General features: G+C 36.3%; 2 protein-coding genes across 4 annotated transcripts in view; both read right to left on the minus strand.

The window, feature by feature from the left end:
- Positions 1-2,927: 2,927 nt before the first annotated feature.
- LOC126816138 (uncharacterized) overlaps positions 2,928-25,147 on the minus strand; it is a 54,624-nt gene continuing 32,404 nt past the window's right edge. The window contains exons 19-33 of one of the 3 annotated variants that reach the window (XM_050542345.2): positions 24,956-25,068; positions 24,065-24,221; positions 21,460-21,696; positions 20,572-20,778; positions 19,186-19,367; positions 18,687-18,888; positions 17,299-17,450; positions 15,651-16,893; positions 14,395-14,639; positions 13,270-13,460; positions 12,596-12,762; positions 11,572-11,679; positions 10,320-10,724; positions 8,062-8,289; positions 2,928-6,507 (exon numbers count right to left, since the gene is read on the minus strand). In XM_050542345.2, the coding sequence (XP_050398302.1) occupies positions 6,029-6,507; positions 8,062-8,289; positions 10,320-10,724; positions 11,572-11,679; positions 12,596-12,762; positions 13,270-13,460; positions 14,395-14,639; positions 15,651-16,893; positions 17,299-17,450; positions 18,687-18,888; positions 19,186-19,367; positions 20,572-20,778; positions 21,460-21,696; positions 24,065-24,221; positions 24,956-25,068 (4,316 nt within the window). In that variant the 3' untranslated portion in view covers positions 2,928-6,028. Of the gene's footprint in view, positions 6,508-8,061; positions 8,290-10,319; positions 10,725-11,571; positions 11,680-12,595; positions 12,763-13,269; positions 13,461-14,010; positions 14,103-14,394; positions 14,640-15,650; positions 16,894-17,298; positions 17,451-18,686; positions 18,889-19,185; positions 19,368-20,571; positions 20,779-21,459; positions 21,697-24,064; positions 24,222-24,955; positions 25,069-25,147 lie in introns of those variants that run through there. The other 2 variants (XM_050542347.2, XM_050542348.1) reach the window with 2 other exon arrangements.
- LOC130012154 (putative ferric-chelate reductase 1) overlaps positions 19,832-25,147 on the minus strand; it is a 257,602-nt gene continuing 252,286 nt past the window's right edge. The window contains exon 11 of the transcript XR_008787499.1: positions 19,832-19,847. The gene's annotated coding sequence lies outside the window, so the exon portion shown is untranslated. The remainder of the gene's footprint in view (positions 19,848-25,147) is intronic.

Below are 25,147 nucleotides of genomic sequence, written 5' to 3' on the forward strand. Positions count from 1 at the left end.
TGTGACCCTCTCTACCTCAGATGGTGTGGTGGCCCTGTCCAGAACTGATGCTATGTGTTTCCCAATCCACCACTGATGGTTTGTGGCCCTGTCCACCACTGATAGTCTGTGTGGGCCAGCCCACCACTGATGGAGTGTCGCCCAGTCCACCAATGATGGTCTGTGGCCCAGTCCAACACCGATGGTCTATTGTGTGGACCAGTCCACCAGTGATGGCCTGAGCTTCAATCCACTATTGGGGGTCTGTATGTCCCAGTCTATCACTGATGGTTTGTGACCCAGTCCACTATTTATGGTTTGTGACCCAGTCCACCACTGATGGAATGTGGCCCAGTACTGCATGATTGCCGATTGTGATACAGTCCACCAATGACTGTCAATTGTGTCCCAGTTCACCAATGATGGTCTGTGTCGCCCAGTCCACAAATGATGGTCTGTGGCCTAGTTCATCAATGCATGTACGTAGCCCGGTTCACCAATGATGGTCTGTGTGTCACAGTCTTTGTAAAACTTGAACAATGGACGAATCTTCTAAAACATTCACCGAATATTTTACACTAGCTTTTAAATATTCTGTTAGTCTTTTAATGTCCTCCATCAATTTCCTTAATTTGGATTATTTCTCTCCGCCAGTTTTCTGAATTTCCTTGTTAATATTTTCTTTCATTTTATGAAACTCTGCGCAGATTTTCTCAACCTGCGCATCTACTTTATCACATTCAGTTTTTGTGCAGTTTTTGACTTCAATTAATCTACTATTTAAATTATCATAATGTTTGTGAATATCAGTAATTTGCTTTCCTAATTCATCATTCAGTGATTTTAAGTCGTGTCTGATACTTTGTCTGACTTCGTCTTCTTGTAAATCTAAATAACGGTTACCATTATGATCGACCAAGAAACATTTTCAACATAAGGCTAGTAAACAATCTTTACAGTAGATTGTAACTTTCTTTCTTTTGTGGTGGGTGCAAAAACCTTTAGGATTTGTGATAGAAGAAGCTGAAGTTTTTTTTTCCTTTATTCGTTCGCGTGAAGTAGACGCTTGATAGATTTGTGTTTCATCATACCGACAAACAACATGGTCTTTGCAAATTTTCATCTTATCATGCATGTTTGTGCATGATTTACATAAATACTGATAACAGTCTCGACAGCAATATTGACATATATCACCAGTACAAACATCACATAGAGGAATATTGATTGGTTTTGGTCTAAATCGCTCCAGGTCCCCGTCACTGACATTTATAAAACTTACGGCATAATGGACAGTTGGAACTGATCTTTAGTGGAGGTTTTGTTCGCATAATCTTTTAAACTGATGAAGCAGAAAGAATATTGATAGCCGATTATTACAGGTTGTTGAAAGTCGTTCAAACAAATACTACACGCTTCATTCTCTGCCAGCTTGAATTACTGTCTGTTACACTGGTTCTATAAAATGGCAGTTGAAAATGGAAAAAAAATATCAAACAGTTAGGCCAATGTATTATACGATATCGAGACCGATTAACTAAAAATCAAAAGTGTTAAATTTAGCTAAAACGTTTAAATCCCATAGAAAACAGTACATGCATAAACTTGTTACATTTTTTTTAGAAATTGTAGCCGGAACTTCTAAATTACATAGAAAACCATGTCTGTCATCGCCTCGCACAATATTTGAGCTGTTGGTTGACTGTACATGCAAACTCTTGTCACAGGAAACCGGAGAAAACCCACAAAGTTCTACATGCAACCCTACTCCTTGTCACGTATTTTAAGAGATTTTACACAAATTGATATCATCAACAAAAAAGTCATATATGACCAAATGAATATTTATCGTGTGAGTATAGGATTGCTTTGTTCTCTTTCTATTAAAATATGCTTTTTTGGTTTGTTTCAAGAATTTTACCTTGTAAATAAACTTCTTATATGATAACGATTTGCATTCAGTGCTTTCTATATAAATTGTAACTGTATTGATAAAGACTGACAGTAATTTTTTAAAGGTCAAACCCAGCCAAATATATCCTTACGTTTAGTTAAAGAATACTGGTCAACATTTGAGGGATTTTGCAAACTACACCATATTAAAAGTTGTATCTTTAAAAGGATAGCAGTCCAACAATTGTTCAACCCCGTTCATTGTTAGCACACATATGATGAATTAAAAAATCTTGGAGCATTCTTATTTCTTTGTAGGCAATATAATAATACAATCTTTTGGTGGTCAAGGGGGTTGGCTGGAGAATGGTTAACGTGTGCGCGTTTGATCACATGGTCACCGCTTGTACGTGCCAAGGAGTAGGGTCGCCTGTCAACCTCGTGGGTTTTCTCCGGATCCTCCCACCGCTAAAGGCTCCTCTGCGCTAGCGAAATTATTGAAATAAGACTGAATCATTTGTTACGAAATAGTTTGTGTCGAGTGGATTATACCCCCCCCCCCCCCCCCTCATGATGGGCACTATGCCAGTACCACGACTATAGTAATACATAACAGGCTTTATGTTACGCTAGGACGTAGAATATATATGTTACTCTAGAACGTATAATGTCGCTCTAAAATGTATAATATGATTTTTACATGTGGTTTATGTTACTCTAGGACGTATAATATATGTTACTCTAGAACGTATAATGTCGCTCTAAAATGTATAATATGATTTTTACATGTTAATATGGTTTATGTTACTCTAGGACGTATAATATATATGTTACTCTTGAACGTATAATCGTTAAATCGTGAAGGAAAGTTATGCAGTAAATCGGCTCATAATCCACTAAATATCACAGGCTAGCGATGCCATCTAGAGTTGATTATGGTCTGGATAGGTTAATTAATAATTTAGATAACATTTCAAGCCTAAAGAAAGACCTGTAATAGACAGATTTAGCTCTTGCATAATGCATGTTTAAATGGGCAACAAAAATTGTCAAAGTTGTTTGTATCTATAAAATACTTTATTCAGTAATATCTTTAACATAACACAAACATAGCAACACCAGGAGCGAGCCCGGGACCTCATGGTTAGCAAGCCAGTGTCTTACACACTTAGGTAGTGCAGCTCTCGAAGTGATGTATACTACATAAATATGGAGGACACTTTTTTCTCCATGTTCTCCAGTTATACATGCTAGTATAAGGTATCTCCAACCATACAGTGCCAGTATAAGGTAGGTATCCCCAGCCATACTGGCTAGTATAAGGTATCCCCGGTCATACAGGCTAGTATAAGGTATCTCCAGTCATACAGGCAAGTATTAGGTATCTCCAGTCATACAGGCTAGTATAAGGTATCTCCAGTCATACAGAGCTCCAGTGTATATGATTAAAGCACTATATTATTACATATCATTAACATTAAATTCCAATATATACATAATTGAATTAAATGTACATGAAGATTACAATTTTCTACAACTATAAAATGGAATGAGTTTTAACGTCCTACGGCACCAACCAGGCTAGTTAAGACGAGCATATGAGGGATATTTCCACCTAATCTTCATTGATTCCCAACTGTCCAGGATTCTTTAACGTGCACATCATCCCAAAGCTAGATGCTTTTTTAGTTGCCAAAAGATGTGCAGTGTGCTACGAGGAAAATTATGTCCAGACAGCAGCGGGCGGTACAGTCTACTATTATTCGTGATTTGACTTAGGTTATTTTGTTCCATCCCAACGACTCGATACTTTTGCCTTGCCAAAGACAGGCATATGTCATGCAGTGTGCTATAATGTGGACAATTTTGTTCAGACAGTGGTTCTACAGTCTACTCTTATTAGAACTGTCAAGGATTATTTAATGTGCACGCCAATACAGGACCTTGGTTTCTTGTGCCATTAAACATTAAATACAGAACTCCTACATGATATATGGCCCCTAGCTAGTTACAAAGCATTCTCAAGACTTAGGAATTTACTCAACTTTTATGAGAAATATCTTTAATCCAGAAACACAAAACTTTGCACATAGTTTCTTACTGATGTATTTGATACATCAAAAGTTTTATAAAGGGCTATATTTTAATTAAAATAAGGCCAGCAATTTTGAGTAAAGTCTTAACTTAAGGCTGAGAATGCTTTGTGAAACTGTGACTATGTGATTTATAGTATTTGCTGTATTTATTGACCAGACAGGGTTTGTTTTAGATAAATCGTAATGTTTATGGGCGTGTACATGATTTCTTAATATACACCAGGTATCATGCATGGTTTCAAGAATCGTGAATTGAGATAACCAAAGTATCTTTGAATAATGTTATAAATTAGATAATCCCTGAAACTTCAATAATTTCCTAAAATATGTGTAATAAAATTATATCAAACCAAATATTAAATATAAAACCATAGGACAATATATAAATGAATAGATGATTGGGAAATCAAAATTATACAGTCAGTTTTAAACTGGACATAACATCAAAATTATACAGTCAGTTTTAAACTGGACATAAGTACAAATTAGATGATTTGAGGTGCTTTTTACAAATTTTCAAACAGATATTTGATATTGAAAAATGTGAATGAAATTATGGCTAAAAACACAAGATTAAATGATACTTGGATTAAAGTGTAAAGTACCAATTCATGAATTACAAATTGGTATAACATGGTTTCAAGAATCGTGAATTGAGATAACCAAAGTATCTTTGAATAATGTTATAAATTAGATAATCCCTGAAACTTCAATAATTTCTTAAAATATGTGTAATAAAATTATATGAAACGAAATATTAAATATAAAACCATAGGACAATATATAAATGAATAGGTGATTGGGAAATTAAACACTTGTAAATTGGATGATCGTTATCAAAATTATACAGTCAGTTTTAAACTGGACATAACATCATCAAAATTATACAGTCAGTTTTAAACTGGACATAAGTACAAATTAGATGATTTGAGGTGCTTTTTACAAATTTTTAAACAGATATTTGATATTGAAAAATGTGAATGAAATTATGGCTAAATACACAAGATTAAATGATACTTGGATTAAAGTGTAAAGTACCAATTCATGAATTACAAATTGGTATAACATTTTGAATTCGTTAATTAATAAATATTACCAATATAATATTAACATTTCATAAAGTCATAAATCACAAATTATTACCATTTTACAAAAAATTACAACTTCACAAATTACCACTTTACTTAAAATTGCTAATTCATAAAATATCACTTTACATAAAATTGCCAATCAACAAATGACCACTTTACATAAAATTGCCAATTCATCAATGCTTACTTTACATAAAATTGTTAATTCATAAATTACCACTTAACATAAATTGATAATTGATAAATTACCAATTTATATAACATCCATGAATGATAAATTTGTGAATAATAAAAGTAAAAATGAAATTATCTCAGTCACAAGATATTTGAATACTACATACAAATTTGTATTAATACTATTCATGATTCATGAAACTGTAGTTTATGGATATACATATAATTCAATGCTGCATTGGACAAATAATTTGAAATGGGAGCAATGGTGTGCACAGAATGAGAAGTTGGGAGTGAAATTAAAATGATTTTCTTTTTTAAATTTGAAATTATCGCAGTTAGCAAGTGGTCCAACAGCCTCGCCAACTGGTGTGAATGTGGATCCATGTTTTAATAAGTGATACCAAGAGTAGACAACCTGTGTGAATATGAATCCATATTTTAATAAGTAGACAACCTGCTAGATGTAACTTTTGCACCTAATGCTTATTTATATTTAATTTAAATAAAAAATTTTATTTCATCAATTTTACATAATATTTAAAATGTCTTCCTTTCTCACATTTTTCAGTACTAGAACTTACACTTGATTTACATTTGATTTAATAAAAAAAGGCGTATTTCATTTTTTTTTCTTAATTCTCAGTACTAGACTCTGTACTTAAGTGATGGGTGAATACAAAATATAGTAGACCTTGTACTTGAGTCATGGTGGCGTACAATATAGGAATTGGTACCAGGGATCATCTGCTTGACCAAGGTTCACATAATACTGTCCATTAAATAAATACTGAATTAAATAAACATATATAATTTAATGTTGTCTTTGTCCATTATATTTGATATTCGTACAAGTCGAACATTATTACTTGTACCGGCATTAAACAATCTGTATATCTCATAATTCTGACATTGGTCCATCGCAAATTTAACTTCTGGCATCGATGTCTCCAACATTCGTTTAGCATCCGAGCGAGTGCTCTTAACTTCACTGTACAGCGTTAATTGTTCCCCTTTCTCCGAACGATAAGTGATGATAAAATCGTACGGATCGCCTGACTCGCATTTCTCGTTGACCCAATTCACATCCAGGATGTTTTTATTGGCTGCCTTCTGTTGTAGAAGATAATCGTAGACCACTTGTTCTCCCCAACGTCCAACTAAACGTTCGTTCTCGGGGTCGTCTGATACGTCAATATTCAGGGATGGTCGGTCGCCCAATGGTAAATCTTCATACGGTATTACACTTGAAGATTCCTGCCACTTAGGTGCATCTAGAAAAGAAAATTGTTGAAATAAATGAATTTGTGTTTGCATGAAATAAAATAGGGTTGATATAGTCCTTCTGTTCTACACGATACTCCTCCCAGTGTTTCGTTTGATTTGACCTAATCCTACTAACACTGCTGTAATGGAAGCAAATTTCTGTTCCACATTAACAGTCCGATTAACAACCAATACCTAACTGCGTAACAATATCATTACGCTTTCTATAGAGCTCAAAATTGGACCAAATATGTTTACATAATCTTACGTTACGACTCATGATTTTATTATGCCCAATTAACCAGTGCATTGCGTGACAAACAAGGATATCAGAACGGATACAATGTAAACAATACTGTTTGGCGACGAACAATACTTTTCACCGTTTTTAATACCTTAAATCACTGTCCAAAGTTTTAGGGAAGATCCCAGATTAAACAAAGGGCTGTCATGTTGCTGTACTTAGGATAGATTTGATTGAACAGGAAGAATGGACACAATCCCTCAAAAGCTCAAGTATCAGAAGCAAATCCAGCAATGGCCAGAGGGGGATTTCTCGGGCCATTGCTACAGGAAGGGTTCTTTTATGTTCCCAGGGCTAACATACATAATCTATTTTTTTTGATAATACTGTGGCCCTCAGTAAGTTGGTTGGGGGAAGTGCAATAGTCAAGCTGTAAGAAAACGGGACTCTATAACTAAAATATCTTGGGTTCCAATCCTGGAGTGGGCCAAAGGCATCTGATTTTTTTAAGACCAGTCTCTAAGTAAAGCGTGTTAACTAGTCATTCTGTCAGATGAAGTGAAAAACTGACGTCTACCAATGCACAGGTTGGCATGAACGTGAATGAAACTCCTAACAGCAGGAATTCAGTGCAAATTATCCTGCCTCTATGGCACACATGAACACAGGGAAAACAAATAGGACCTTCAAATCGATTCCTTTCTATTCATGTTACGATATAATTATTGTTCTATTCAGGATATGAGATGATTATTATTCTATTCATGTTACATGATTATTATTGTTCTATTCATGTTAGGAGATGATTATTGTTCTATTTATGTTAGGAGATGATTATTGTTCTATTCATGTTATGAGATGATTATTGTTCTATTTATGTTACAAGATGATTATTGTTCTATTCATGTTAGGAGATGATTATTGTCATATTCAGGTTATAAGATAATTATTGTTCTATTTATGTTACAATATGATTATTGTTCTATTCATGTTACAGATGATTACTGTTCTATTCATGTTATGAGTTGATTATTGTTCTATTCAAGTTATGAGATGATTATTGTTCTATTCATGTTATGAGATGATTATTGTTCTATTCATGTTATAAGGTGATTATTGTTCTATTCATGTTATGGAATGATTATTGTTATATTTACGTTATGAGATGATTATTGTTCTATTTATGTTATGATTGTTGTTCTATTCATGATATAAGGTGATTATTGTTCTAATCATGGTACACGATGATTATTGTTCTATTCATGTTATTAGATGATTATTGTTCTATTCATGTTTAAGAGATGATTATTATTCTTACCAAAGTTAAAAGGGCGTTTATGATTTGGGTCGAGAGGACGAGATGGGCTTCTATGCTGACGGTTTGTCTCCGACTCTGGGCTTGGGGAGGTTTCTATTGGTTGAGTCTGATCTTGAGCTTTTTCTGGCATGGTAGCTGTTACATCCACGTTGTCCTCTGGGGAACTGGGTGCATGACGTTTTGTTTCGTTGTTATCTTCTGTCTCATTGCTGTCTATCTTCCGTTTGCCTATAAAATTAAAGCCACATTTGTCAAACGTAAACCAAGAGGTTGGGGACTAGCAAGTTCTGAAAGTCTTCTTCAGAAAAGTAGAACATTAAAAGATCTTGATACTGTATGTTGAGGATGAGCAAGACATTCCATTTAACTTCATTTCATTTTTTTTGGGGGGGGGGGGGGGGGGATGGCTGAATGGTTAGCGTGCGCGCTCTGTATAATAAAGTCTGTCATTGAGTCGACTGGCTTGGTTTCGAATCCCCGGTTGTACATGACAAGAAGTAGGGTCGCCTGTCCAACCTTGTGGGTTTTCTCCGAGTCCTTCGGTTTCCTCCCACTGCTAAAGACTCCTATGCGCAAGCGAATTATTGAAATAAAATTAAACCATATGTTAGTCCTGAAATGACCTAGTTTGTGTCGAGTGGACGTTAAACCCCATTTCTCTCTCATTTCATTTTGCAAATAATAACAAAAATATGGTTGGGGTCGGGGCGCACAGGCAATGTGGAGGATTATAAAAATTGGGCATGGTTCAGTTTTATAAATAAATAAATAATAATATTTTGACTTTGAAAGTAATCATAGATTTGACATTGTGCTTTCTAACTGAAGAGATAAAGATTATAAAAATTATATGAATACTAATTATATAATTAATAATTACAAATTAATAATATTTTCAATATAAAGAAAGTAAACTTAGGTATTAAGATTCAGAACAAAAATATTACTAAAAGCTATTTTAATTCATTTAATTTTTTTTTTGTTAGGGAGGAGAGTTGGTTAGTGCTTTTAAGCCATGACATGATTTGAGTTAAAATTTATAAAAATAAAATAAATCGAAGGTTAATTGTGTAAAGAAAAAATACTAATTAAAAAGAAAAGATTTAAACATTCTGCCATTTAAGAATTGTAGAAATTCATGCCACAATAAAAGATATATAGTGATATAAACATGCTGTATACGAAGACAACATTTAATCTAAAAGAAAAATTTATTGAATTTTACTGTTTAGAAAAAAAAATAGTTAAAATTAAAATTATATTCAATATTTTTTAATTTTTTTTTTTAGTTTTTGAGCCCTTGTTAAAACCTGTACAGCACAACAGATTTACAGATAAACTTTTTTTATTGAGTTAAGTGGTTTGGTTTTAATCAAGCTTGCTTGTGACAAGGAGTAGAGTTGTCTGCTCAATCCAGTGGGTTTTCTCAGAGTCCTTTGGTTTTCTACCCCTGTTAAAGACCCCTACACGCAATTGAATTTTTTAAAATAAAATTGAAAAATATGTTAGTCTGACTATAGTCTCTCTGACCAGTTTTCATGGATTGCCTGTTTTCCATACCATCCAAACAACTGGACACAATTTACTTGTCTGCCCCGCAGGCAAATATCTCTATCAAGTGGAAGCCAGCTTGAAATATCCCAATATTCTTCTTGGTCAAAGCTGGGATTCAATTCCACAAGATTTTAGTCGAGAGTACAGTGACCTCATTGTTCGATTAGCAAGACATCAAATCTATAAAGACTTTTTATAGAACATTGCAGATAGATAAAGTGAACATTAAATAATGGTGCAACAGTCAATGATACGCATGATTTAATGCTTCTCAGAGATTCTCCTAGATTCATTTTTATTAAATTCCAAATGACCTATATGTTGATGGTTAATATTCACAGTAACCCCTGTCCTTCATCACCATCAAAGGGGAAACCAAGAGGAGCTTTCTTGGGGCCAACACCAGGATCGAAATACAGACCTCCTGAAAAGTAAGCCAGTGTAACAGACCGTTACATTGGCTAATTCCTCACACCATTCAGAACACGTCAATGATAACAACTCTTTCAGATCCTAGTGTAGTATAGACAAGTAAAACGAAATTGTGAACTATAAAAACGAATCGAAATGGGATCTGTGTTTTAACCAGATTGAAGTGGGGTCTCCTCCATCACCCTCTTTCTCAAATTTTTAAAAAAGAAAATAGGAAAACATCTGAGAAAGCATTGCAAAGTAAATTTTCAAGCAAAAGCGGGGACACATACGACTATCACCTGCAGAACCATCAGACTTCGACAGGTCTTGACTCGTCGGTCGTCCGTCAACTTCACGTGACACAGGTCGACTTCCTCCTCCTGTTGAACTAACAGTTGAGCTCTGTCTCGATGTTCCAGAAGGACGTCTAACCACCCCATCTGTATCTGTGTTCATTGGTCCTTCTGATGAACGTGGCCTTCTTGCCGCACCGTCTTCGTTTGCCATTCTGTCTCCGCATGGTCTCAGATTTTCTGAATTTTTTGATGGGTCAGCAGCATCTGTGGTTTTCTCATCTGTTTCGGCCGCCACAACTTTAATGTTTGATGGAAGAAAATCTGTGCGGGATTTGGCAACAAAACCTTCTGGAGCTGGCGGAGGCCATAGTTTAGCTCCAAGGGGTTTAAAGGTAACATCTGAAAAATATTTAGATATTTATTATGCAGATGATAATTATGTTTCATTTCTTTGTGTCTTACAGGGTTGGATCGCCGAATGGTTCAACATGCTCATTAGATCATCAGGTCTGTCAGTGAGTCAAGTGGCATGGTTTCAATTACCAGCTTGTAAACAACAAAGAGTAGGGTCGCCTATCGAATCGTGTGGGTTTTCTCCGGGTCCTCCGGTTTCCTCTCACTGCTAAAGACTACTACACACAATCCAATTATCAAAATAAAATTAAACCATTTTAGTCGCTAAATGACTCTTCATCAAATTCGAGGGGTCTTTAATGTGCACACAGGAAAAGATAGGTTTTATACTCTCCAAAACGACTTGACAATGTTCTTTGCCAACACTGGGATTGAACTTTGGACCTTCAGAGCAGTGGATCATTGCCTTCCGAGCGACAAAAACCATCTATTTGAAGATGCAGATCTTTGTTCTGGCTTCAAATGTTATACAGAATTATTATTTAGATATTTATTAACACGACAGGCCTATAGTCAACTCTCTAGATCATTGGATGGCAGGGATTTAAACATCCAAGAGATTTAAATGGATTTGAACATTTAAAAATTTAATGATAAAATGGACAATCAAGACTTTGTCTCGGATTGTCAAGTTCCATTGCTACGATAATAAACAATCTATGCTACATCTTCCATCAGTCAAAACTTCGCCCAGAATAAAGTAATTTGAATGAAATTTTTCAATATGTTAATTTTACATTATCTATTCTTGAAGTATTATAGCAAGAAAGACCAGCTCTTTATCTAAATCTTGCATAATATATCTTTAAAAGATGAGAGACAACATACTGACCTGATCTCTGTTGTGCGTTAGGATTATCTGGAGCACGTGGTGGCCATGATCGTAAAGTTTTCTCCGTATTACCAGATTCTGATTGGGCTTCTGATGCTGGTTGCTCAACTGACGATAAAAAGAAAATCATGGCCATAACTTAATATAATTATATAACTTTATAATGCCTGTATTCTGCATTTTGACTTATAAATATCATACCTCTGTCGGCATCATTCTTCTGGCTTCCCTTGATCTTGGAACCATCCACAATGCATACTTGCAGATTGGCAATACAAATCTTGCCACCCAATTCCACAAAGAGTACCAGTAGGTTGGTGATAAAATCACTGCAATCCAAACAATCGTGGATCTCGCGCAAGACATACCTAGAGGTCGGTGATACAACCCTTCAAACCCTGTATCCTAGCCACAAGACATATATAGACATTGGTGTTACAATCCCCAAACAACCTGGAGGTTGTGGTAAAATCCTCTACCCAGTGCCCCTCTCACAAAACATACCTGGAGGTTGTGGTACAATCCTCTACCCAGTGCCCCTCCCACAAGACATACCTGGAATTGGTGATACAACTCCCCAAACCCTGTGTCCTTGCCACAAGACATACCTAGATGTTGGTGTTACAATCCCCCAACACTGTGCCCCTCCTACAAGAAAGACATACCTTGAGGTTCTGGTACAATCCCCCGACCCTGTGCCCCTCCCATAAAACATACCTTGAGGTGGTTGTACAATCCTCAACCCAGTGCCCCTCCCACAAGATATACCTGGAGGTAGTGGTACAACCCTTGACCCAGTGCCCCTTCCACAAGACATAACAGGAGGTGGTGGTACAATCCTTGACCCAGTGCCCCTCTCACAAGACATACCTTGAGGTTGTGGTACAATCAACCGACCTCGTGCCCCTTCCACAAGACATAACTGGAGGTGGTGGTACAATCCGCGACCCAGTGCCCCTTCCACAAGACATACCTGGAGGTGGTGGTACAATTCTCGACCCAGTGCCCCTCCCACAAGACATACCTGGAGGTGGTGGTGGTACAACAACTGGTGGTATTATAATCGGTGCCTTGATCGACCATACGATCTCCTCTTCCGGTAAATCATCCACTTCTTCTTCGTTTAACACATCATCTATACTGTCTTCTGATCGTTTGTTTATTATATGTGTTATTGACAGCAGAAAATGACTAGAAAAAAAAATCTGTAGGTTGACAGACAACGCAATATATGAGAGAGAGAAATGGGATTTAATGTCCACTCAACACAAACCAGATCATTTCAGGTTTCACTTTTATGTCAATTATTTGCTTGCGCATAGGATTAGGAGATAACCAGAGGACCCGAAAACAAACAGAGGTTGGACAGGCGACCCTACTCCCTTGTTATGAGCAAGTGGGAATCGAAACCATGACACTTGACTCAATGACAGTCCTTATGGTCTAAAATGCACTTGTTAGTTAAACCATTTGGTCCCCTAACCTTGGTCATCAACATCCCACGCTGTTTGAATTGTTCTAGCAGTGATCTGTGCACGAAGTTTTATAATCATATCTTGAATAGTTTACCAGATATATGCTCTGGAATAAATATTATATATTAAAATCTTCGTCAAACTTGTTTCCATGGACACACTACGCAAGATATGCAACAAAAACAAAAGGTCTCAGGGATTTTCATAAAAAAAAAAGATTTACCGTAATTCTTTCATCAGTTTATTGTTTCCTTTACTAAAGAACTTGGCGATCTCCTTGATGATTTCCCCATAATTTTCAGCATATTTTTTATCCACAAGAAACTCGTCTCCTTTCAGAACACAGTTCTCTGTATGAGGTAACATAACTCCACTGATGTGCTTTAACTTATAAATCACCTCCAACACGTCTGTCTAATAATTGAAAAAGATAGGTTGCCAGGCAATAAAATATACAGCCACAGCAGCTAAATCGTCCGAGCGGCCAACAAAAGTTGTTGTATATTTACTTTTTCGTAGATAATGGGAGTTACGAGACACATATATCAATTTAATACAGATCTGATGATAACTTTTATCGTTAGAGCATCAGATAAAGAGCTGACGGTTCTCGCTATCATAGTTATAAAAAATAGATAATGAAAATAGAATATGATGAAAATTGCAGCCAAATTGCTTCATTCTGAGATGTTAGCGATTAAATTTTAGACTAGCCTTGATCGGCATTAGTATTGTTGCTACGATAATAAACAAAGTCTTGATTAACCAATTTTACGTTAAATCATCCATCACAAAACGTATTCAAATCCACTAAATATCTCAGGCTATTGATGGCATCGAGAGTTGATTATGGTCTGGATAAGTTAATTAATAATTTAGATAACATTTCAGGCCTAAGGAAAGACCTGCAAATTGTCAGATTTAGCTCTTACATAATGTATGTTTAATTGAAATCATTATTTACCTCAATCTAATTAAAACACACATCCTACTTCAGTTCGTTTTTTATAGTTCAAAATTTTGTTTTGCTTGTCTACTACACTAGGACCTGGAACAGTTGTTATAACCCGCGTTCTGGTTGATGTGAGAGATTAGCCAATGAAACAGTCTGTTGCAGCGAGTTCTTGGCGTGCGATGCACAGAACTGTGAGTATCCTACTAGAAACATCAACACTGATTGGTTAATTAAATGACAGACGTCATACTGTCAATTTAAAGCAACTTGTTTGACGCTTGACGCGACCTTCCACTACAACTGGTCAGATCTTCATGTAGACGAGACCATTGAAAGTATAAAAAAAAAAAAAAAATGAAATATTGATCTGTATTTTAATCAGATTGTATTTACCTGAAAAAACTGTAAACTTGAGACAATCTCGGCCATGTTACTTTGTTTACATTCTGTGTAGATATCGTCATGGTAATGTGTGTAAATAAAACGCTGTATCAGTGGTATCACATGATGCATAAACAGCTGGACTTTAGGACAAGGTTGGAGTAATTTGGTCTGTGATGTGCTCTCCACGCTGTCGCTAAGATTTGGTATTGGGAACATCTTGATAAACATCATAACTCTAGGATCAACTGTGGTATCTGTAACAGAAATTCACCAGAAAATAATAATAATTTTTAATAATAATATCATTTCCTATTATACTATAGGCATTTCATCATAAACACAATCTCAATATGGTTCAATTTTATTTCAACAGGGGTCTCTAGCAGTAACTCAGCTCTAGACCTTATGCCCCTTGTCAGTGATGCAGGACGGAGGGCCTGACAAGGACAGCTGTCTAGTTGTTCGGATGGGACGAAAAACCAAGGTCCTGTGTACACATTGGCATGCACGTAAAAAAGATCCCTTGGCAGTTGGAATCGATATAAGAGTAGGCCGTAGTGCCACTGCCCGGGCAAAATTTCCCTCATAGCACACTGTATGGCGTATGCCCGTCTTCATTAGCCCAGTTTAGGAGCAGAACAGTAGGACGTTAAACCCCATTTCATTTCATTTCATTTCATTTCTAGACCTTATGATCTAATAAGCACAAGATAAACCATTCGGTAATCCAACTCCCCTTTAACAAGGTGCTCCAAGCTAAAGGCAATACTGTGAATCATTCAATGCAGTTTTGTAGGAAAATTTGAGTTTTGAGATGTTTTTTTTTTAAGTAGTCGAGGGAGGAAACATTGTGAATAGAAAGAGGGAAAGGAGTAGCATTAGCCAAGGTAGGACCAGTCCTCACAAGTAAGATCTCGGCTGAACCAAGAGACAAGAGTCATGAAATAATAAGGCTAAGCTACACAGGAATATGACCCCATGCAGTGTGCTGTGAAAGAAATTTTAGTCGGCAAATTCCATGGGAACTTGGTTTTTTACATCCCATCCAAATGACTAGACATTGTTCAGCAAAACCGACAAGGGGAAACTTCGCTGAGACACCTAAGAAACTTTTGCAGCCATCCTACACCACTGACAAGGGTAAACCAAGCTGACAAATCCAAGGAACTTTTTCGGCTCCCTGCACCACTGACAAACCCGAGGAACTTTTGCAGCAAACTCATGCTTCACATAAAATAAAAGAAAAAATAACATTTGATAGTTACCTCTACGTTTAAATTTAGTATTTTTATCTTTCGAGTCTGTTGTTAACTTCAAGAAATGGACGTTTTCCTCTCCGGCGAACTTCTTCTCTAATTCTAGGTTGTCTGCTATCATAGGTTTATCTGCCAACGACACCCAAATGTTGGCTTTGGAGCAAAAGATCTTCTGCTTGGATAAACGTTGAACAATCTTGGTCCGTTCGTTTTCTTTCATGGTACTTAATGTAAAATCATCTGAGTCGTTGATAGTTAGAGACGTTGCGATTAGAGAATAAATCTGTAGCACATTGCTAAAGATGCTTTTATGAGTCGGCAAATGGACCGTCGATAAAAGAACCAAAAGTTCGGCATAATCAGACATATTTGGATTCATCTGAACACGACAAATGGTTTGGAAAAATTTCTCAAATTCTTTGGTGGGGTAAAAACTGCTTATAATATGTTTGTTGGCGATGTCCAAATGATACTCTATGAGCAATTTATGATGGTATATGAAAAGTGATGAAGTGTCATTCCACCAAATTTCGTCGCGTTTTAACATCTCCCCAACGACCAATTTCAATGGATCAGGATCCTGCTTATCCTTTGGAACAAAAATCACCGAATTATCAATAAACAAATCTTGGGACTCTTTGCTCTTCAGATTATCGCGAAGATAAAGGTATATTGCTTGAATCTGTTTCAACGAACCAACAAATGTTACCGGTTTGTCTTCCTCGCTTCGTTTCCCCCATTTAATCAACAAATCTTTCAGCATGGACACTTCCAACGTCTTTTTAATTTCCAGGAATTTGGAAAACGAACTCGCGGCCAGGACGTTACACTGGATATAATTCACAGTATGTGCGAGAATTTTCTCGATTCCCGGATCGCGGACATACAGATCCGATGCTTTCATATTAACCTCTTTTACATTAACTTTGATTCTTTGATCTGTTTCGTCTGTGTTGAAATCTACGGCCGGGACCCACTTCAGTGACTTTAAATACAAACCAAAAGATGAGTCAACTGTTCGTAGAATCTGACCGTCGGCAGATCGGATTGAAGTTGTTTTAAATTTAGAATAAATACTGTCCCATTCCTGATCGAGTTTCGCAAACAATATCTTCATCTGGTGGTTGAATGTTTCTGGATTCCTATTTTTCGTAACCAAAGCTTGGAATTCGTCGCATATGAAGTCAGATATGATGTAGCCATTTAGAGATGATGGTAAAGTGTCACTTTTAACAGCCCATGGGGTTTTATCCTAAAAAAGAGATAACATCTATAAGAAATGTTAGAGAGTATCTAAAATCTCTGCATGGCATTCGCATATTTTCGGAAAATATAAATTTTCCACAGCTTATAAAGTCTGGGAGAGAGAGAGAGAGAGAGAGAGAGAGAGAGAGAGAGAAGGAGGGTTTAACCTCCACTCTACACAAACTAGGTCATTTCGGGACTAACATATGGTTCAATTTTATTTAAATAATTTGCAGTGGGAGGAAACCGGAGGACCCGGGGAGAACCCACGAGTTTGGACAGACGACACTACTTGTCAAGTACAAGCGGGGAAATGATATCACGCCACTTGACTCAATGACAGATCTTATGATATATCCCCATGAGTTAGTCCACTCGACCATCAACCAATAGATGATGACAGCAGACTTACCAAATTATCTGGCATAATGGTGATATCTTTCGATCTAACATCCAGGAAATCGATGACACCAAGTTTGGTGAGAAAATCCCGCCATTGTTGTGCTGCTAGTCCGACTGGACCCTGAGTCAAATATTCACCATCAACAAGTACCCAATCATAACCTGAAATTACATCAATATATTCATTAATTACTCACCACAGTTCAGGAAAGTAAACCCAACACTCATTAGCTAATGTGAGAGAGAGAGAAATGGGGTTTTACGTCCACTCGGCACAAACTAGGTCATTTCAGGACTAAGACATGCTTTAAATTTATTTCAATAATTCGCAGTGGGGGGAAACCGGAGGACCCAGAGAAAACTCACGAAGATAGACAGGCGACCCTACTTCTTGTCACGTACAACCGGGGAATCGAAACCCCGCCAGTTGACCTTATGACAGACCGTATGATACAGCATGCACGTGCTAACCATTCGGCCATCCACCCACCCCTCCATTACCTAATCTAGACAGACCATTTTATACTACGTGACAGTAGGAACCCAATATTTTTCAATGTTCCATTGTTGGCAGAGAAAGTTCATCAGGATTTTTTGGGCATGGTTCCCCCTTGTCAGTGATACAGGACAGAGGGTCTGGCAAGGGACAACATTTAGTCTTTCGGATGGACTAAAGATGGAGGTGCCGTGTACACATTGTCGTTGGCAGGTGGTATTCCATATAAGAGTAGGCTGTAGTTGCGCTGTATGGGCAAAATTTCCCTGATAGCACACCGTATGGTGTATGCTGTTCTTCATTAAAACAAACGTATGTTAAATCCAATTTCATTTCAATTTTTATAATATACTTACCCTGTAACTGTCACCAGAGCTCAAGCTGTTGGTCGCCATAGTTGCATTTTACGATAAAAATATGAAAGTGGCGATAATTGTTTTACAATAGGCCTACTGGAGTCATAAATTTGTTACGTGTTGTCTTTTTTATCGGAAAAAAATATGAACATTTTTTTTTATATAAAAATCATCATCTATTTTGACGGAGAGAGAGAGAGAAATGGGGTTTAACGTCCACTCGACACAAACTAGGTCATTTCGGGACTAACATATGGTTTAATTTTATTTCAATAATTCGCTTGCGCATAGGGGTCTTTAGCAGAGGGAGGAAACCAGAGGACCCGGAGAAAACCCACGAGGTTGGACAGGCGACCCTACTCCTTGTCACGTACAAACAGGGATTCAAAACCACGCCAGTCGAATTAATGACAGACTTTATGATACAGCGTGCGCACGCTAACCATTCAGCCATCCAACCCCCCCTATTTTGACGGAAAAAAATTGAAAGCCAGTGTGAGCCGTGATTGTCTCTGTAGATTGATTGGGTTGTTTTAATATACTTACCCTGTAACTGTCTCTGTAGATCAATTGGGTTGTTGTAACGAGCTGTAAAATGTATCGAGTCCTTTTTAGGGTTTTTAAACCCATGGTTTGTAGCTATTTGTACGATGGATTTCAGTTCCTCCAGATTTACAATTGATGGCTGGCGTTCGTATTGATCTTTTATATACATCACGTAGTTGATCAATATATCACGATCTTTATTCTAGAAAATAAAACATTGTTTGAGAAAAAAAAAACAGTCTCATCAAGCAAGATTATATAAAATATCACAATCTTTATTCTAGAAAATATGATCTGTACAAAAAAAAAACTCATTGCGCAACAAGGTTGATCAATCGTTGACGTGTCATAAAATATGTTCTATATATAAAGTAGTCTCTTATCAATTACTTACCAGTCATTTGATCATAATACAAGTAATGGATAGAATATAGTCTCTGACCTACCAGTCTTCCGAGTGTAATACAAGTATATATATATCTATAAAGTAGTCTCTTACCTTCCAGTCTTCTGATCGTAATACAGGTAATATATGATGGTGTATAAGATCGTCAGGTGATAATTGTTTCACGTCAACAAGTTGTAGTAATTTTTCAACCTGGGAATTTATTTCATTATCTTCTGTCGTTATTAATCCACTATCGACCGTATTCAAATCTTGTTCAATCTTCGACAGCGGATCTGAAATAAACGTAGCCATGTCTTCTACTAATTTTAAGTAAGGATATGATATGGTAAGTGGCATGAGGTGTTCAATATAACAATGACGAGCTCCCATAAATGTTAAATGTTATCAAACCAGTGTTGAATCAGTTTGTGTCAACATACCTTTTATGTTTTCATCATTTACTGTGAAACAAACTATTGCAGCTTTATGGATTTCAGAAGTTAGAGAGAGAGAAATGGGTTTCAACGTCCACTCGACACAAAATAGGTCATTTCGGGACTAACATATGGTTTAATTTTATTTCAATAATTTGCTTGCGCGTAGGGGTCTTTAGCAGTGGGAGGAAACCGGAGGACCCGGAGAAAACCCATGAGGTTGGACAGGCGACCCTACTCCTTGTCACGTACAACCGGGGGAATCGAAACCCCGCCAGTTGACTCAATCACAGACCGTATGATACAGCGCACGTGTGCTAACCATTCAGCCATCCAACCCTCCCTCAGAAGTTAGAAGTTAACCTAGAAATGTAATGGGGGTTTAATGTCACATTTGTTTGCATCAAGCCGTTACAATGAACATAGGCATACAGTGTGCTAAGGGAGACATTATCATTATTTTCATCATTAACATTATAATGATTATTATCATTATAATGATTATTATCATTATAATGATTATCATTATCATTATTATTATCATTATTATTATTGTCATCATTATTTTCATTATTTTTATTATCATCAGTATCATTGTTAACATTAGTATTATCATCATCATTATTTTTATTATCATCATTATTATTATCATCAGTATCATTGTTAACATTATTATTATCATCATTATCATCATCATTATTTTTATTATCATCATTATTATTATCATCATCATTTTTATTATCATCAGTATAATTGTTATCATTGATAACATTATTATTATTATCATCATCATTTTTATTATCATCATTATTATTATCATCAGTATTATTGTTAACATTATTATCATCATCATCATTTTTATTATCATCAGTATCATTATTTTTATTATCATCATTATTATTATCATTATTGTTATCATCATTATCATTATTATTATCGTCATCATTATTATTTTTATTATCAATATTATTATTATCATTATTGTTATCATTATTATTATCATCATTATCATTGTAAGCATTAGTATTATCAATATTATCATCATTATCATTCCAGTACCCACCATTCCTTCTCTTGTTTCGTGTTGATCTGTCAACTGGCGTAAGGAACACAGTCGTATTAGACAGCGATGTCAACTCTCCAGTAGATAAAGGTAATATCTTCATACATCTAATCTCGTTAAATATCTTTTCGTCAGTATTAAATTCATCTAGACTTCTATAGACACACGCCATCCATTTGGCAATGATTGTAACTCGCTCCGATTTCTCTACAAGAAGTATCAAAAAACATCAAATTAAATCTAAATGAAATGAAATGAGGTTGAACATTGAAATGAAGACGGGCATGCAATGTGCTGTAAAGGAAATTTTGGTTGGACATCGGCCTTTCCACTGACTCTTTGTTGTATTCCAACTGCCCAGGATTCTTTTTTATACAAGCCAATGTGTGTGTGGGACCTTTGTTTTTTTGTCCCATCCTAACAACTTGACATTATTCTCCTTCAGTCGCACCTTCCACTTCCTTTCTCCACCTCACCTTTGCTTTCCTTCTCCCTCTTACCTTTCCTTCCCCCTCTGACCTATTTCCTTCGCCCTTCTTCCTCTCACCTTCCCTTCTCCGTTTCACATTCCCTTCACTTCTCACCTTTCCCTCCCACCTTTCCTTCCCCCTCCCTATTTCCTTGCCCTTCTTCCTTTCACCTTCCCTTCTCCGTTTCACCTTTCCTTCACTTCTCACCTTTCCTTCAATTCTCATCTTCCCCTCCCACCTTTCCGTATTTCCTCTCACCTTCCCTTTTCCGTTTCACCTTTCCTTCACTTCTCACCTTCTCCTCCCACCTTCCCTTCTAACCTTCGCCTCTCCCTTTTACCATCCTTTCCCTTCTCCCTCTCACCTTCTCTTTCCATCTCTCTCAACTTCAAATCTCTTTCTCTACAAAAATAATTACCTGTCTGATTGCTGACAAATGTCTGTGACAAAGACCGTCCAATCTGTAGCAGGTGTTCTGTACGTATAAATTCTACTCCCAGATTCTGAGCCAGACTTGGTGTCAACATGGCCGCCACGTCTTTACATAAATAATGAAGATTTAGATGTTTCAGCAGCAGATCAGGGGAGATAACTTCTCTCAATAACGAGTCTTGTACTATCACGGTCTGAGATGGAATCTTCCACTGATAATTTCCTGAAATGGAAATAATACCACTTACAACAAGCTCTCTAACACCATCTTTGTGTTATTTATCAAGTCAGGGTCATCTTAATGCATGGAAATACTGGGTACCTGCCTGGGGTACCACAAGATTAGGAGCCCACATGCTGATATATGCATATTATGACTTGCTGTCAAGCGCAATCGGAAAATTATTTTTATTATTATAGATTTATATGGCCCCCTTTTTATAAGATAGGTTGCCAGGCAACAAAACAAACGCCCACAGCAGCTAAATCGTCCGAGTGGTCGACAAGGGTTGTCGCATTTTTATTCCTTTGTAGGTAATTGGGGGCCTTTACAAGACAGTTCCATACAGATTAGATTATAAATTTTGTCGTTTGAGGGTTTACAAGGTTCTAAAAACTGAAACAAGGGTCTCAACTCTGGAAGTAATCTACAGAAATTGTTGAAATTTGACAGGCTTTTTCGTTTTACTAATTTAAATAATGCATATAAATTTCATACATATCGGATAATAACTTTCATCAATCAAGCATTAACAAGGTTTAACAAAATGAAACAAGGGCAATAACTCTAGAAGTAATTATTGTAAATTGCTGAAATTCAATAGGCTTTTTCATTTCACTAATTTAAATCATGCATATAAATTTGGCGTTAGAGCGTTCACAAGGATCAATAAAGTGAAACAAGGGCCATAACTCTAGACGTAATAAATGGAAATTGCTGAAATTCAATAGGCTTCTTCGTTTCACTAATCTAAATAATGCATATACATTTCACAAAGATTGGGTGATAACTTTTGGCGTTGGAGCGTTCACAAGGTTCAATAAAGTGAAACAAGGGCCAAAACTCTAGACGTAATACACAGAAATTGCTGAAATTCAATAGGCTTTTTTGTCTCACTAATTTAAATAATGCATATAATTTTCAGAAAGATCGAATGATAACTTTTGACGTTAGAGCATTCACAAGGATCAATAAAGGGAAACAAGGGCCATAACTCTAGACGTAATAAACGGAAATTGCTGAAATTCAATAGGCTTCTTCGTTTCACTAATCTAAATAATGCATATACATTTCACAAAGATTGGGTGATAACTTTTGGTGTTGGAGCGTTCACAAGGTTCAATAAAGTGAAACAAGGGCCATAACTCTAGACCTAATTAACGGAAATTGGTGAAATTCAATAGGCTTTTTCGTCTCACTAATTTAAATAATGCATACAATTTTCAGAAAGATCGAATAACTTTTGACATTAGAGCATTCACAAGGATCAATAAAGTGAAACAAGGGCCATAACTCTAGAAGTAATTAACGGAAATTGCTAAAATTCAATAGGCTTCTTCGTTTCAGTAATCTAAATAATGCAAATAAATTTCAGAAAGATTCGGATGATAACTTTTGACGTTAGAGCGTTCACAAGGATCAATAAAGTGAAACAAGGGCCATAACTCTAGACGTAAAAAACGGAAATTGCTGAAATTCAATAGGGTTCTTTGTTTCAGTAATCTAAATAATGCATATAAATTTCAGAAAGATCGGATAACTTTTGGCGTTAGAGCGTACACAAGGTTCAATAAAGTGAAACAAGGGCCATAACTCTAGACATAATAAACATAAATTATTGAAATTAAATAGGCTTCTTCATCTCACTAATGTAAACAAGATATATCAATTTAAAAACAATTGGATGATAACTTTTGGCGTTAGAGCATTCACAAGAAATTGTGGACGATGGATGGACGGACGGACCGACAGACGGACGGACGGGGGCGACGGCAATATACGTCCACATTTCAATGTGAGCGTATAAAAATGTTCAAATACATCAATATGTAATTTAAGATTGAATTATTCAACAAAAGATAAAACATTAAAAAATAATATAAGCATATAGGTGCAAAAGAAATCTATATAAATATGATGTATTTATAACTGGAAGCAGGGCTGGGTATATTCCTGGAAACCAATATATCACAATATTTTCAGAAAATATCATAATGTTATCAGTATATCGCCCAATGATACATTAAAATGTCAATAATTACAGTTAATCACCCTCTAACTCTAAATAAACATGTATCAAAAGTTGGATACACCTTAGTCTGCTGAGTATACAATAACACTAAACAAAACTGAACTCCCAAATAAAAAAATAAAAAGATCGGTGTAGTCTCAAAACTAAAAGAACGATATTTCTTACGACCTAGAAAAAACAAATTATAGCCGAAGTGATTAGTAAGATCACAAAAATCGAAATAAACAAAACACTTTTACGGTATATGTCAATCAAAATATAGAAGACAACTGCTTACCATAAGCACATCAAGCAGCTATGACAGAAACAAGACCCCTGCAAGCAACCATGTACACTTACCATCTTTACCAGTGACCACAGGCAAACATTCTTTCGCTCGTAGTTTGGCTAATATTTGAGTGGCTACTGGTTTGAAGAAGTCGAGGATCTCATCTTCCATTGGTACAAATTGTAGAAATGCCAACAAAGCCTCAATTTCTGTAAATTCTTCATGGGCCTACAGATACACAATATGATGTAATGTAATGGATGAATTCTTAACACTGAAAAAATGTAAGGTTGCCAGGCAACGAAACAGAAATGAAATGAAATAGGGTTTATCGTCCTACTGTTCAGCTCCGAACTGGGCAAACGAAGATGGGCATACGCCATACAGTGTGCTATGAGGGAAATTTTGCACGGACAGCGGCACTACGGGCTACTCTTATATCGAATTCCAACTGTCAAGGGATCTTTTATGCGCATGCCAATGTGTACACGAGACCACAGTTTTTCGTCCCATCCGAACGACTAGACAGCTGTCCTTGTCAGGCCTTCTGTCCTGCATCACTTACAAGGGGGAACCAAGCCGGAAAATCTGGATGAACTTTCTCGGCCAATGCAGGAAGCAGCAGACAAACTTTTTCTATTGTAGGTAATGGGAGCATTTACAACTGATCAAGAGTAACAAACCATGAAGTAATTATCCAGAATAATCAATATGTGACTAACTACTGGACCGAAACAGCTGGACAAATACAATCCCCTGAACCACATAAACAACACACAGGTTATCTTAAAATATTATCTTTCAACAACTTTTGAGTATGGATTTTGAAAGACTTTTAGCTATTGATTTTTGGGGGGACTTTTTGAACACAGATTATCAAGGACTTTTGAGTGTGGATTTTCGATGATTGATTTAAAAAAAAAAAACAATCTCCAGAAACACATAAATAACACACAGGTTACCTTAAAAACCTCTAATGATTCTATAAATAGATTATGTATTTCATTTCTGATCCACTGGTTCCATGCGCTGTCTCTATCAACACACTCTCTGCTGGAAGGTACATCAAAATCTCCTGAAAACATAATTTCATCTATCATTAATTTTTGACCATGGATTTTCATGGACTTTTGACGTCTGATTTTCAAGGACAT

Source organism: Patella vulgata, chromosome 3 (assembly GCF_932274485.2).
Source record: "Patella vulgata chromosome 3, xgPatVulg1.2, whole genome shotgun sequence".
Classification (NCBI taxonomy): Eukaryota; Metazoa; Mollusca; class Gastropoda; family Patellidae; genus Patella; species Patella vulgata.